General features: G+C 34.7%; 1 protein-coding gene across 2 annotated transcripts; it reads right to left on the bottom strand.

The window, feature by feature from the left end:
* Positions 1 to 1355: 1355 nt before the first annotated feature.
* LOC116117849 (mitogen-activated protein kinase kinase kinase YODA-like) lies at positions 1356 to 9667 on the bottom strand. 2 transcript variants are annotated; one of them, XM_031403856.1, is made up of 12 exons: positions 9514 to 9667; positions 7666 to 8233; positions 6821 to 7561; positions 6269 to 6356; positions 6039 to 6101; positions 5563 to 5723; positions 5357 to 5432; positions 5075 to 5134; positions 4884 to 4991; positions 4436 to 4675; positions 3112 to 3200; positions 1356 to 2584 (listed from the first exon to the last, which is right to left on the bottom strand). In XM_031403856.1, the coding sequence occupies exons 2-12, from the start codon at positions 8214 to 8216 to the stop codon at positions 2053 to 2055; spliced, it is 2709 nt and encodes a 902-aa protein (XP_031259716.1). In that variant the 5' UTR covers positions 8217 to 8233; positions 9514 to 9667; the 3' UTR covers positions 1356 to 2052. The 2 variants fall into 2 exon arrangements, with proteins under 2 accessions (XP_031259716.1, XP_031259717.1); XM_031403857.1 differs by having other exon boundaries at positions 7666 to 8395; positions 9514 to 9659.
* Between the last annotated feature and the right edge of the window lie 2041 nt (positions 9668 to 11708).

Below are 11708 nucleotides of genomic sequence, written 5' to 3'. Positions count from 1 at the left end.
TTTTAAATGCCCAAATCTGTGAACTTCTTAGGTATGCAGCTGAATTCTAGGAGGCAACAAACGCCAGCATAACTTTTTCCAATATTTAAATGAATATCATAGACTTTCTTTGCATGAAGCAAGACTTCAACTTCATTAATTATTCTGAAATTTCAGCAATTTAAGTACATAAGTGTAGACGTAAAAATCTACCTGTACGGAAAGGGGGTCTGATCCCGTGAGGTCAAGGCCACTAGCGATCTGCTGCACCTGCACACGTAGAGAAACACACGCGTGAAGCGAACGGGAAACACCGGGGTGGTGTTTGCCGTAGGCACTCCGACGCTCAAGTCAGCAAGGCTGAAAGGGGTTAATTTAGTGAGGGCTGAGGAACAAGAGATTACCAGAAGTCTAGTNATATGAAAAAATTATTTAAAAAATTAGTGTTTTTCATTGAACATCATATGGAAACTAAGAGGAATGATCTTACATGGAAACTCGGAGGAGACGTAGGGCCAATATTTGTGATTAGAGATTGGGTAAACATTTTAGCTCTTATTAAATCTTCCTTTCCAGTTCTTTTGATTGGAACTGTACCAAATGGGCAGTTTATGCTCCTAATCCCAATTTCAGATGGCTTGATTGATTGTGTCAATGAAGAACTAGGTTCCATCTGTCAAGTAATTCTTTCATTACTACATTATTTCATTGCTGTATTACATTCAGTCTAATATAAGGTGGATATACCTGGAGTTTATGGTTTTCCAGCACAGGATGATCAAAAGCCGGTTGTTTATGGATGTTGACGCAGTCGAAAGTATCTCCTTCTTCAGTCTGGTAGTATGGAAACCGTATTATATATATTAAAATGTAGGTATAGTGAAATATAATTGAGTACCTTGATACTTTTAACGTAGGGCTTGTTCAATATCTTTAGTTGTTCATCTAATTCAAGATCTGCCATGTTTTGGTCTTCCAATCCATTGATAGTAACGCCAGAAAAGAGAAGCAGAAGTGCTGTTAAGATCGTACCTCGATAATAAGAACCACTGGTGATTCGTAGTGCCATGACTTTGACCTTCCTTGCATGCTCTCCACATCAATATATATATATATATATATGAGAAACGGTCATATGTATAAACCAATCACACAAGAAGAACTAAAACTGATTGACGGAAAATCAATGCTTATTTATTGTGCCAGAAATTTTTTTGTTTTATATTCTTATTATTTTTTTCTTTTCATTCTGTGATCAGCATTAATAAGTTTCTAAGGCATGATCTTATTTTTCACCATTAATACAAAGGAAACATACAATATAAGTTGAAATGTAAAGTTGTTTTGCCAAGAGTTTCCGAAGTACAGGTGGAATAATAGATTTCTTCAATTTAATGGATACAAGTATAAACTAAATATAATATTATCAGCAATTCGGCCAGAATAACAAGTTTTAGGCCTAGTTGCTGCAATGAGCCGAGGACAAGAAAAAAGAAAAAAGCAAAAACCTTAATACAACAGTCAAATATCAGGCAGATTCTGCCATCTAGACAACCGGCAACTCTTTCAACTTATAGCTGCGGTTCTTCTGTACAACCCCATGACCATCCTTCCACCCAAAATTTAGTTGAGGGGAAGAGGAAAAAGATGAATCCAATGTTTAATATAACTCTTCTTTCTAACTCCTCTGTGTTTCAAGTGTAAAAACAATATACAGTTCTTTACAATACCAAACTTCCTCGTGTCTTGTATCTGCGAGCTCTCTTCTTGGGGAAAAGATCTTTCAAACATCCGCATTGTGTCAAAGAGAGTGAGTCATTTAAGTGGACACTGGACCAAACATACAAGATGCCAGGATGGAAAAAACCACTCACCAGACTGACTGAGAACACCAAAGCCACTATATACTGAAATCATTCTTCTGCTGTTCTAGCTTTCCAGAAGATCCAACTTGTTCATTTGATTCTTCCTCATGCATATTGGTGTTCTTTGTAATGATTATGACAAAACCATCGTCGAGCATCAGACAGGAATTCGCATGCTTGGAGCAATAATCAAGACTTCATTTGAAGACTACATTCCATTAATGCGACCAAGCATTGATGAGCTTGGATTTAAGTCCACAGAAGGGTTCAACTTTGGATGATTTCTCAAGATCTGCTCAGACACCTGATCAGACAAGACCAGTCGTCCGTCATAGAAATCCCTGAGGTCCCCATTGCCAGGACGTCCAAACTGGTTTACTTGAGTTGCTCCGTCAGATGAAATAACTTCCCTGAAAACACGAGAGGCTTGTGACATTCCACGGAAAAAATCATGCCGAGGATCTTGATAGGGGTTGCTAGCATTTGTATAGAAATTGTTTTGGGACCTGGGGGCAATTGCAATGGCTTCTTGTAAGTAGTTTGTTGGCTGCTGGTATTGATGAAATGGGATAGCACCGCTTCCACCAGTGAGAGGAGTGGATGAACCAGATGCTGTATGGGGGCTAGATATTGGAGAGGGAGACATCCTTCCACTAGCATGCTGTGGTGACCTTGTATGTAAAAGTGGACTCCCAGTGGGCGAAACTGGACATGACATATTCCAAGGAGTATGTGCTTCACTGTGGTTTAGAAGATGTTGGACAAAGAAAATTCAGTACAGTAAAAGATAATTTTTGCAACAATACAGCCAAAGACCACACCAGGGGATTGCTGGAGAGAAGTGCAAGAAAGCCCAGAAAAATCAATATAAGGCTAATTTTTTTTCTTTCAAAAGAATAAATATCAGATTGCAACTCATCGTATAATTTCTTGCATTAACTTCCTTCGCAGAGTAAGACATCATGGTCCTCATTGCACTTTGTTAAACAAAAAATACTAAAACTATTGTTATATATGCATTTGTGCGACTCTTCTTAGAAACTAATAAACCCTGATAACTCTTCAGCTGAAAAGCTTCCAAGCCTTTAGATAACATGCAAGAAAAAGAAAATTAATTCTCCTGGCAAAAAGGTTAACAATTGGACTTCTGAACCCTCAAGGTTCAACTGTTGGTGTGACAAAGAAAGTAGCACTTCAAGCATATATGTTTCATAAAAACAAGAGTTTGTGTGTGTATACATGTATACAAGAAGAGAAAGAAGGAAACCTTGATCCTGAACCAGTTCTTAATCCCCTGGACTGGTAGTTAGTCCCTTCTGAGTCAAAGCTTGAGAGATTTCTGGCCTGTCCAACACCCTAATAGAAGAACAAAAGCACAAACAAGCAGTTAACAAAACCACAAAGGAATAACAGCTTAAGTAGAAAAATAAAGGAAGTTTATCTACAATCCTTGCAATTGCATAATGGTTTAGATCACATATACTATTTAAGTTAATTAGGCTCTTCCTCAGTTGATATTCAAGCCATGTAACCACCACCAATATTGTATATCTGTCCCCTAGGACTGCTGGTAAGACCACTTATTGAGGACCGACAGGTATAGGGGATCAATTCCCCCTCATACCAGGGATCAATCCGCCCCTCATGCCAACCTTGAATAAGTGTGTGTGAAAAAAAAAAAAAAAGGAGAAAGATATGTGACAGGACATAATACCAAAAAAAGAGAATCAAATCACATAATTATTTGACGCTGTGCGGAGCACACGGTGGACAGATTTTGCTTTGTTTGACATGACAAGATAAAAATTCTACATAGAATAAACCAAAAAAAAATTATCGGTAACTTTTAACTTGTACAATAGAAACATTACAATCCTATTTATACTAAACTAATCATATATATAGAAGAAAATAAAGAATAACAAATCATAGCTTTCCGGAACTAGAACAAAATAGTCAATAAAAACATATCAGCATAATGAAGGAAACAAATCAAGCAAAATGATAAAACTTTTTCAACATATGGACAACAAAATAGTCCATCATGTCTCTATGCCTACGTCTGTAATTAAATTGACAATCTAAACCTTATTCTTATTTCACCATGCAATACACATGCGAATTTATCTTATTACTTTTTGGTTGGTGTTTATGTTAATCACTTAGATGATTAAATAAATGTTGTTAAAATTTCCTTCATCTTTTTCTCATACACATCATCTTCAGGAATTAACAGTCTTGGTGTTTCTAAGTTCAATTTTTTCTCCCTGAACTGGGTAGGCTACTTAGATTCTCAAATTATTAAGAACAACTTGAATCACCGAGTGACAGGTCATCAAATCCGTGATAAGATAAATCCAAAAGGAATTAATTGAATAAATATGATTGTTAGCTCTAAATAACTTGAAACATTTTTTTATCAGACTGAATAACTTGTAATTTTAATCTACATACAGAAGGAAATAAATAATTATAAATTATAACTATTTTGAACTAAAATAAATAATGAAGGAGGAAACAAAAAATTACAGAAAATAATAAAACTTGTTCTCACATCATATTGAAAAGAAAATAGTCCATCATGCTTATACCAGTATTTTCATTGCATTTGTGACTGGAGGTATTGCATCTGCAGGCTCAGCACTGAAAATAGGTCTTTCCAATGAGGCAGAATTTTTAATAAAAGGGTGCTCTAAAAGCATAGCTGCTGTAGGACGTTGCGCTGGGTTCCGTTGTAAACAGAGCCTCACAAATTCCTTCCCTTCATCCGAGAGATGATCAGGAATAGCAGGGAGTTCCTTACTGTTTCCAATCTTGAACATAGCAGCCACCTTTAAAGCAGCACATACACAAAATGATAAAAAGAAATGTAAATATGGTAAATGAATTAACAATTGGAAAAAACTGGCAAAATAATTCAGATTCCAGCACACAAAGACTCACCAAGAAAAGTATTTAGCTGTACAAAAACTGGCATTCAAATTTACAATATATCTCAAAATAAAACATGTCAATTTTTTGTACTAAAATTTTACTAACCCCTTCATACTGATTCCAAGGTGGATTGGTGGTAGCCATCTCCAAAACCGTACAACCAAGGCTCCATATATCAACAGCAAGATTGCAACCATTTGAATTCTTTATGACCTGAATGATCAATGCAATTAAAATATTCAGAAAGCATCAAAGAGAATCTTAATGCAAAGGTATAATATTAAAGCAATTCTGACCTCAGGTGCCATCCAATAAGGGCTTCCCTTGAATGACAATGGGCAAGACTGCCCAGTGATCTGCAATTCAGATAAACAATATTAGAACAAACCCCTCATACTTCACTTAATAAAATATCAAAATTTTACAGACAGCTACGCTTTCATTCTTTTAGTCTAGGATGAATAATTGTAATGATATAATTAGAATTCCATTTGTCATACACTCCTAGTGTCATCATCTACTCATTTCTGACTGTGAGTTGTGAACATAGAACAAAAATTTAAGATGTATATTCTTACATGCTTTGCCATCCCAAAATCGGCTAATTTCACACGGCCATTGGGGTCTACCAATATATTAGCTCCTTTAATGTCTCTGAACAAGATTAAAACTAATCCATAAGCACAATAAAGATCCAAGATGATTAGCACACATAAATATTAAAATCAGATAACTGCTGCTTCTGGTGTAACCAAAACAAAGAATTATCAACAAGTACACTAACCTATGGACAGTGTTCTTAGCATGTAAATATTCAAGCCCTGACAAAATCTGTTGAGTATAACTGCGTATAGCATTCTCACCAAGCTTGCCATAATCTTGAAGAAGTTTATAAATGGAACCACCAGACACATACTCCAAGTATATATAAAGTTTGTCATCTACCTGTTCATAACATAAAAAGCCTAATATAAGTTAAAATGATCCAAGGCATTTGATTCAATTCTTATATAAAGGTCTACCAAATACAATCTATTTGTATAAAGCATTTGGATACATATGCAAAAATGTAAATTGAATCATAGCAAGTACAAAAGTGGTACTATTGTATAGTATCAGAACTTCCTGTAAGCTTTAGAAATTTGGAGGAAAAATCATAGCTAACTAATTTTTCAATGGTCAAATCCTCAGAAATTGACTGCTTCAAGCTAGTCTAAATAATATTATCAGCAATAAAGCTGAAAAGTATATAGAACTTACACTTTCGGATCCATAATACCGCACTATATTTGGATGTCTTAAGCGACTCAGCATTGCAATTTCCTGTCAAATATCATTAGAACCATAAAATATTACCCCTAAAAGAACCCATAAATTCTATTCTTCAAACTTAAAAACTTCCTACTAGCCCGACAAATTCTTAAATTAATCAAAGAATAAGAGAGAAAAAATACATATTAAAAATAAATAATTAAAGAAGAAAACCTTACTTGCCCCAGTTGTTGTGCACTTTCTTTTGACTTTGCATCATCTGAAAATAGAGTTACCTCCTTCATAGCACACATCTCACCACTTTCACTAAAGCCCAAAGAACAAACTAAAATCAGAAAATCGTATATGCAAAATCTAGAGAGAGAGTAAATGAACATAGTTGATAAATTCACTTGCACATATCGCACAACTCTCACTGAAGCCCAACAATAAAATAAAATCAGAAAATATGATATGGATTAAGTTTGTAAACAAAAAGTAGTCTATAACTTCTATTTTAAGAAATGTTGTCACAAGGGTAACATCAATGCCGAACTGTGGACATCTTCAATCTGAAATTCAATGGTATAAAACAAGGATCAACTTGATGCTCAAATGCATATGTTAAGAAACACAACTACTTTTAATTTCTTGTGTTGCTAACAGCCAAAAAAAAAAGGTGTCAGAAAACAATGGTAACATGCATGAAATTGTGAGAATTCATTAAAAGAAGGGAACATAAATATTGAATGACTACAAGAGCTAAGTAGACACCTCCTTTAGCAACAGACCTGTTAAAACCAAGGTAGACATGTCCAAATGTGCCTCTTCCCAGCAATCGGCCTTTCTTCCAGCGTGAACCAGGGCTCATTGGATTTTCTACCCTCCCTGGACTTCTAGGGACTGATGGAGATGTTGCAGTTGAATATGAGGGCGAAAAAGGACAAGTATTAGAGATTGTTATAGGGGGAAGGGGCAATCGGTGGCTTTGTTGTTTCACATCATCAGGCCGGCCATTAGGAGACTCACTAACAGCCCCTCCAGCTCCTGGATGCAAAGGAGTGACAGGACCACTGTGTATTCTGGAGCTGGGACCAGGGCTTGCCATTCTAGGGCTCGGTATTGGAGAACACTCAGGGCTACACCTGCTATGTGGCCAAAATAGCTGACCCGACATATCCCCACCAACTGAGTTAGGCCCAGAGTTATGGCCTGAGGCTGTACTAGAACATTGTCCAGATCCTTGTAAAGCTATATCTGAATGAGGCCTTCCTATCCAAAATCCAGCATTCAAAACTTGTTCTGTACTGAACGCTCTCATCGGACTTGTAGAAGGACTTGACATTGAGCTGTCTGGAGCACTAAACGGAGCATAAGCATAAGGAATTTGTAAACTTTGCACATGGGAGCCCAGATGTCTCTGTTTAGGTGATGTAGAAAGAGTCTTATTATTGAACAAAAGACTAGATGGTTTCAGTGCCTCTCTAGTGCTCTTCTGATTGATTGCAGGGGATTTATCCTTTTGCATTACACTTCAGCAAAGGTTAAAAAGGGTTTATCAGATATGAAACAGTTCTGGAGAGAGAGATCACCATGAATAATACAATGATTTACAGTGACATGGATAGAAACTCACCTTGAAGGGCTGGTCGAGGCAGTTCTGGTTCCATTTTCATAGTCAGATGTCAAGGGACTAAGGAGACGAGAATCTGATGGGTCATCACTATCACTGGAGCTGTCGGAAGAATAACCAGCTGCTAAATCTCCCTCGGCATCAGTAGAATCCAACCTGCTAGGGACACATCCAGATGCTGGAAGGGGTAAAATCAGTGATGTCTTGGCGCTTCTGTCAAATTTTGGTTTTGTTGATGCACTAATTCCGGAATCACTGCGCCCAAGACTAGCAAGGTGAGCCACCGGAAGTGGAAGTGGCTGGGCAGGCCTTTCTGCAAAACTTTGGCAACGTGATACAAGGGTTGTGGGTGATGGTGATCTTGACGGCACACGGGATAGAGATCCCCTTTCTGAAACAGTGTCATTATAACGTCTCCCAGCAACTCCTGATCTACTTCTGGATTTTTCTTCAGATGCAATCTTTAATTTGCGGTTTATCGTATCAATAAAACTTTCCTTGGTTGCTTTCTTCTTTTCTTCTTTGGATGAAGACTTCCCCCACCATGAAGGCATATTTATATTCAAAATTACTGGAAAAAAAGGGGACAATCCCCAACTTAAGATTCAATACCAAAACTACAGATCAGCTGTAAAGATGCCAACTTAATGGCCAAAATTGAAACTCATATGTCTGTAAGGATGACATGAAGTCCAAGAATGCCAACCAGAGAATCAGGGGGACTTGAAAGAAACTGTAAACAACAAAAACAGGTATTTTACTATAAACTCTACCACAGAAGAATAATACAACATTTATATGATCTGGTTATTTGTGATCATATCCAAATAGAAAAATCTCTAGACCTATTCGGCTCAGCAAGAAATTTTTTTTGATTCATTGAAGCTTAGAAAAATAATAAGTATTTTTAGTAAAAACACAAGCACACACTTTGAAAACAAAGAAATCTTCCTCTAAATTTCAATCCACTTTAAATCGAAGTTACAGGAACCAATGTTTGCAACAATTTGTAGATTATTAAAATTTTCCAAAAGAAACATAATCAAACAATCATAACCCACTGAGTTGTAATGTCACGCAAAATCTCTGTCCTATTATAGGACTGTCAGCTGGTTAAATCACATGCACATGCAAACCATTACAGACCTCCAAACAAAGCAATTCTTGCTGGCCAGCAATACTTTTCTTTTTCCGGGTTAATCTAATAGTAATCATTATAAATTCAGAGCCATGAACAAATGAAGTTCGTTCCTCGAAGGACAGCCACACCCAGAGACACTAACATCTGTGATTACATGAATAATTCTCAGTTTTAACCCATTCCAAGCAAAAATTTTGATCGCAAAAAGAAATTAACAAGAGTTTCTTTCACTACCATAAGACTAATAAGTGAGATCCTCGCTTTAACACCAATTTCAACCAATATGCGAAACCAGATGCTCAAAGCTCAAGAACCCAAAACACTGTATCAACGCAGATCTATAAACTCAACCATTCACATATCAACCAAAACAAACATTCATATCAAATCAACAAGATTGACATAACTAAAACAAAATCCATTTATCATGAAACACATAACAAAATCACTCCAACTTATAACCCACCTCAAACTTCATCTAAAAACAAAATCCCATATCTTGAAACACAAAATTAATGCAAATTTACGCAGCAAAATCTCAAATAACACTCTACAAACTCATTAAACAAAACTTAACAAACTCAACATACCCACAAACAACAAACAAATCAAGTTTTCAAAATCTCTAAAGTTACCAACTTCTTTGCAGCTAAAAAATCACTCTCAAAAATATCAAAGAATAAAATAAACAAAATTCTAACATTACTTACAGTGTACAAGTGTGTGTGTGTAGCCCAAAAAAAGGCCCCAGTTTCCACAACGAATAGAAACTGAAAAGGCTCAGACCAAACACCAAAGTAGAAGAAATGCAGAGAGAGAGAGTGATGGAAACTTTTTAGAGAGAGAGAGTGTGTGTTTTTGTCTGTGTGAATATTATTTTTATTTTTATTTTTTAATTCAAGAGACAAATGTTGTTGATGTTGTTTGTTGTCTTAAGCGTTAATTGTAATAAGAGATTTAATTATTGACTTAATTAGAATTAAGAAGACACTCGTGAGACGCATGATGTATGATTATAACCTCCTACGTTGAATCGTAACCGTGTGATTTGACACTACGCACGCAATTTCAACTGTTGTAGTAGTCAACGAGTGGAGCGAGATTGACAATAGAGTTACTGTGGTCCGTGATGTACCGAATCATAATCGGTTTATTATTATTATTTTAACGGCAACTTTACTCAAAATATATTCTTTCCATTATCATTCATATGATTTTATCCCTTATTGCTTTACGCAACTGAGAATTTCTTGTTTCGTTTTTGGGATTATTTTTATAATTGGCATCTTACTTTTTGTTATTTACTTAATGGGGCTTTAATTTTCTTTTTCTTTTTTTATTATTTAAATTCTTAACCTCATATTATTGAATTGACATCTCTTTAAGTCTTAATCTTTCATATCTTACGCGGTGTTCAACCAATTGACCATTTTTCTACATTATTCGGTCAATTCATATAACCTATGGTAAAAGTATTAGCGTGGTGTCACTATCAACCATATTATAAATTAATACATAGTTTAGTAAATTATCAATTATACTAAATATAACTATGTTTCTTGAATATTTTGACTTGACTCACTAAGTATCAGTGTGCCAATATCAAATTTCAACTCATATACTTGCCTTTTCCTAAAAAAATAAAACCCCAATATTGTCTTAGAGTCAATATGGTCAAATTCTTTTTTTTTTTTTTGATAAATTTAATAATTATTTTTCCCGCGACTCAAACGCAAGACCATGGGGTATAACTAATCACAATTACTAAGGGTCCGCCTGAGAGTTTCATGATAGCGGTTACGAGAGTAAACCATCGTAGCGGTTTTGAGGGTAAACCATCGTAGCGGTTTTGATGGGTTTTTAGTAGCGATTTTTAAAACACCCAACCTATGCTTGGGAGTTTATTTTTCAACAGGTCTGATAGTTTTTTAAAATGATAAATTTACTTATATGCCCATAAAAATACCTCAACATCAATTAGTATTTGAGAGTTCTGTTTTTTCAATTATAAGGTAAGGGTTCTTTATTTATTTTCTACTTATTAGTATTTTATAACTTCAACTGTGATAAAGTTTTCTTATCTTTCTTCGTTATTCTTTGCAATATATGGAATGATTAAAAAATTATAGTTTCACTTCTCCAGGAAAGCATCTAGAAATGATATTTTAATAATTTTTTTTTTTATGATTGTTTAAAATTATTTTATATTTAATATGGTTGGAGACACGCATAATATATTTAATCTTTTTTTTTTTTGATATAATTGAGATAGTTCTATAGTTGACAGGGTATTTGTGGAATAAAAATTTAAAATCAACTAAAACACTCCGATTTAGAGTATTTTATAAACCCCTAAAAAATATACTACACTAGTTTTGGGGGGTTTTTGAGCCAGTCAAAATCAGTGCATAAAAAATCTGATAAGTAATAGTTTTAAAACACTTCAAAACCAATCTAATTAAAAACTTCTTAAAACCAGTGAAAAAAAAAAAAACTCTCAAGCAAACCCTAAAGAATATATCAAATTTATATATTATCTAAAAGAGTTTATTTAAAATTATAGGTTTTTTTTTTTTCCACGTAAAATAGCTTATTTAACTTCTTTTCAACTTATTTAAAGTGTTACTTAAAATTTTAAAAATATCTCTATAATATTTTATAAATTTGACCGATATTTTCATATATATTAAAGTCTTTTTAAGTAACTTAATTCTATAAAACTCTTTTATATCTTGCTAACTAAACAACTAACAATTTTTTTTTTTTTTTAATAAAACTATATTTTCATGAACCCAACTCTAATAAGTTATGAGGGAATATACCATTGGTCTTTAATTCCCAAAATGGTAAATTTATATCACAATGATTATTATGTGAGTGGGACCATATGCCACTTATTTATGGG

The sequence above is a fragment of the Pistacia vera genome, unplaced genomic scaffold (assembly GCF_008641045.1).
Source record: "Pistacia vera cultivar Batoury unplaced genomic scaffold, PisVer_v2 Contig824, whole genome shotgun sequence".
NCBI lineage: Eukaryota > Viridiplantae > Streptophyta > Magnoliopsida > Sapindales > Anacardiaceae > Pistacia > Pistacia vera.
This window is presented reverse-complemented; position numbering and strand designations above follow the sequence as displayed.

Bases quoted from the DNA above. Each gene is read 5' to 3' on its own strand.
- LOC116117849 (XM_031403856.1), bottom strand. From the start codon at position 8,216: ATGCCTTCATGGTGGGGGAAGTCTTCATCCAAAGAAGAAAAGAAGAAA. The intron at 3,201-4,435 runs GTATAAGCATGA...TTCTTCTATTAG, and splicing joins CAAATGCAATGAAAATACTG to GGTGTTGGACAGGCCAGAAA. The intron at 2,585-3,111 runs GTTTCCTTCTTT...TCTAAACCACAG, and splicing joins AGAACTGGTTCAGGATCAAG to TGAAGCACATACTCCTTGGA.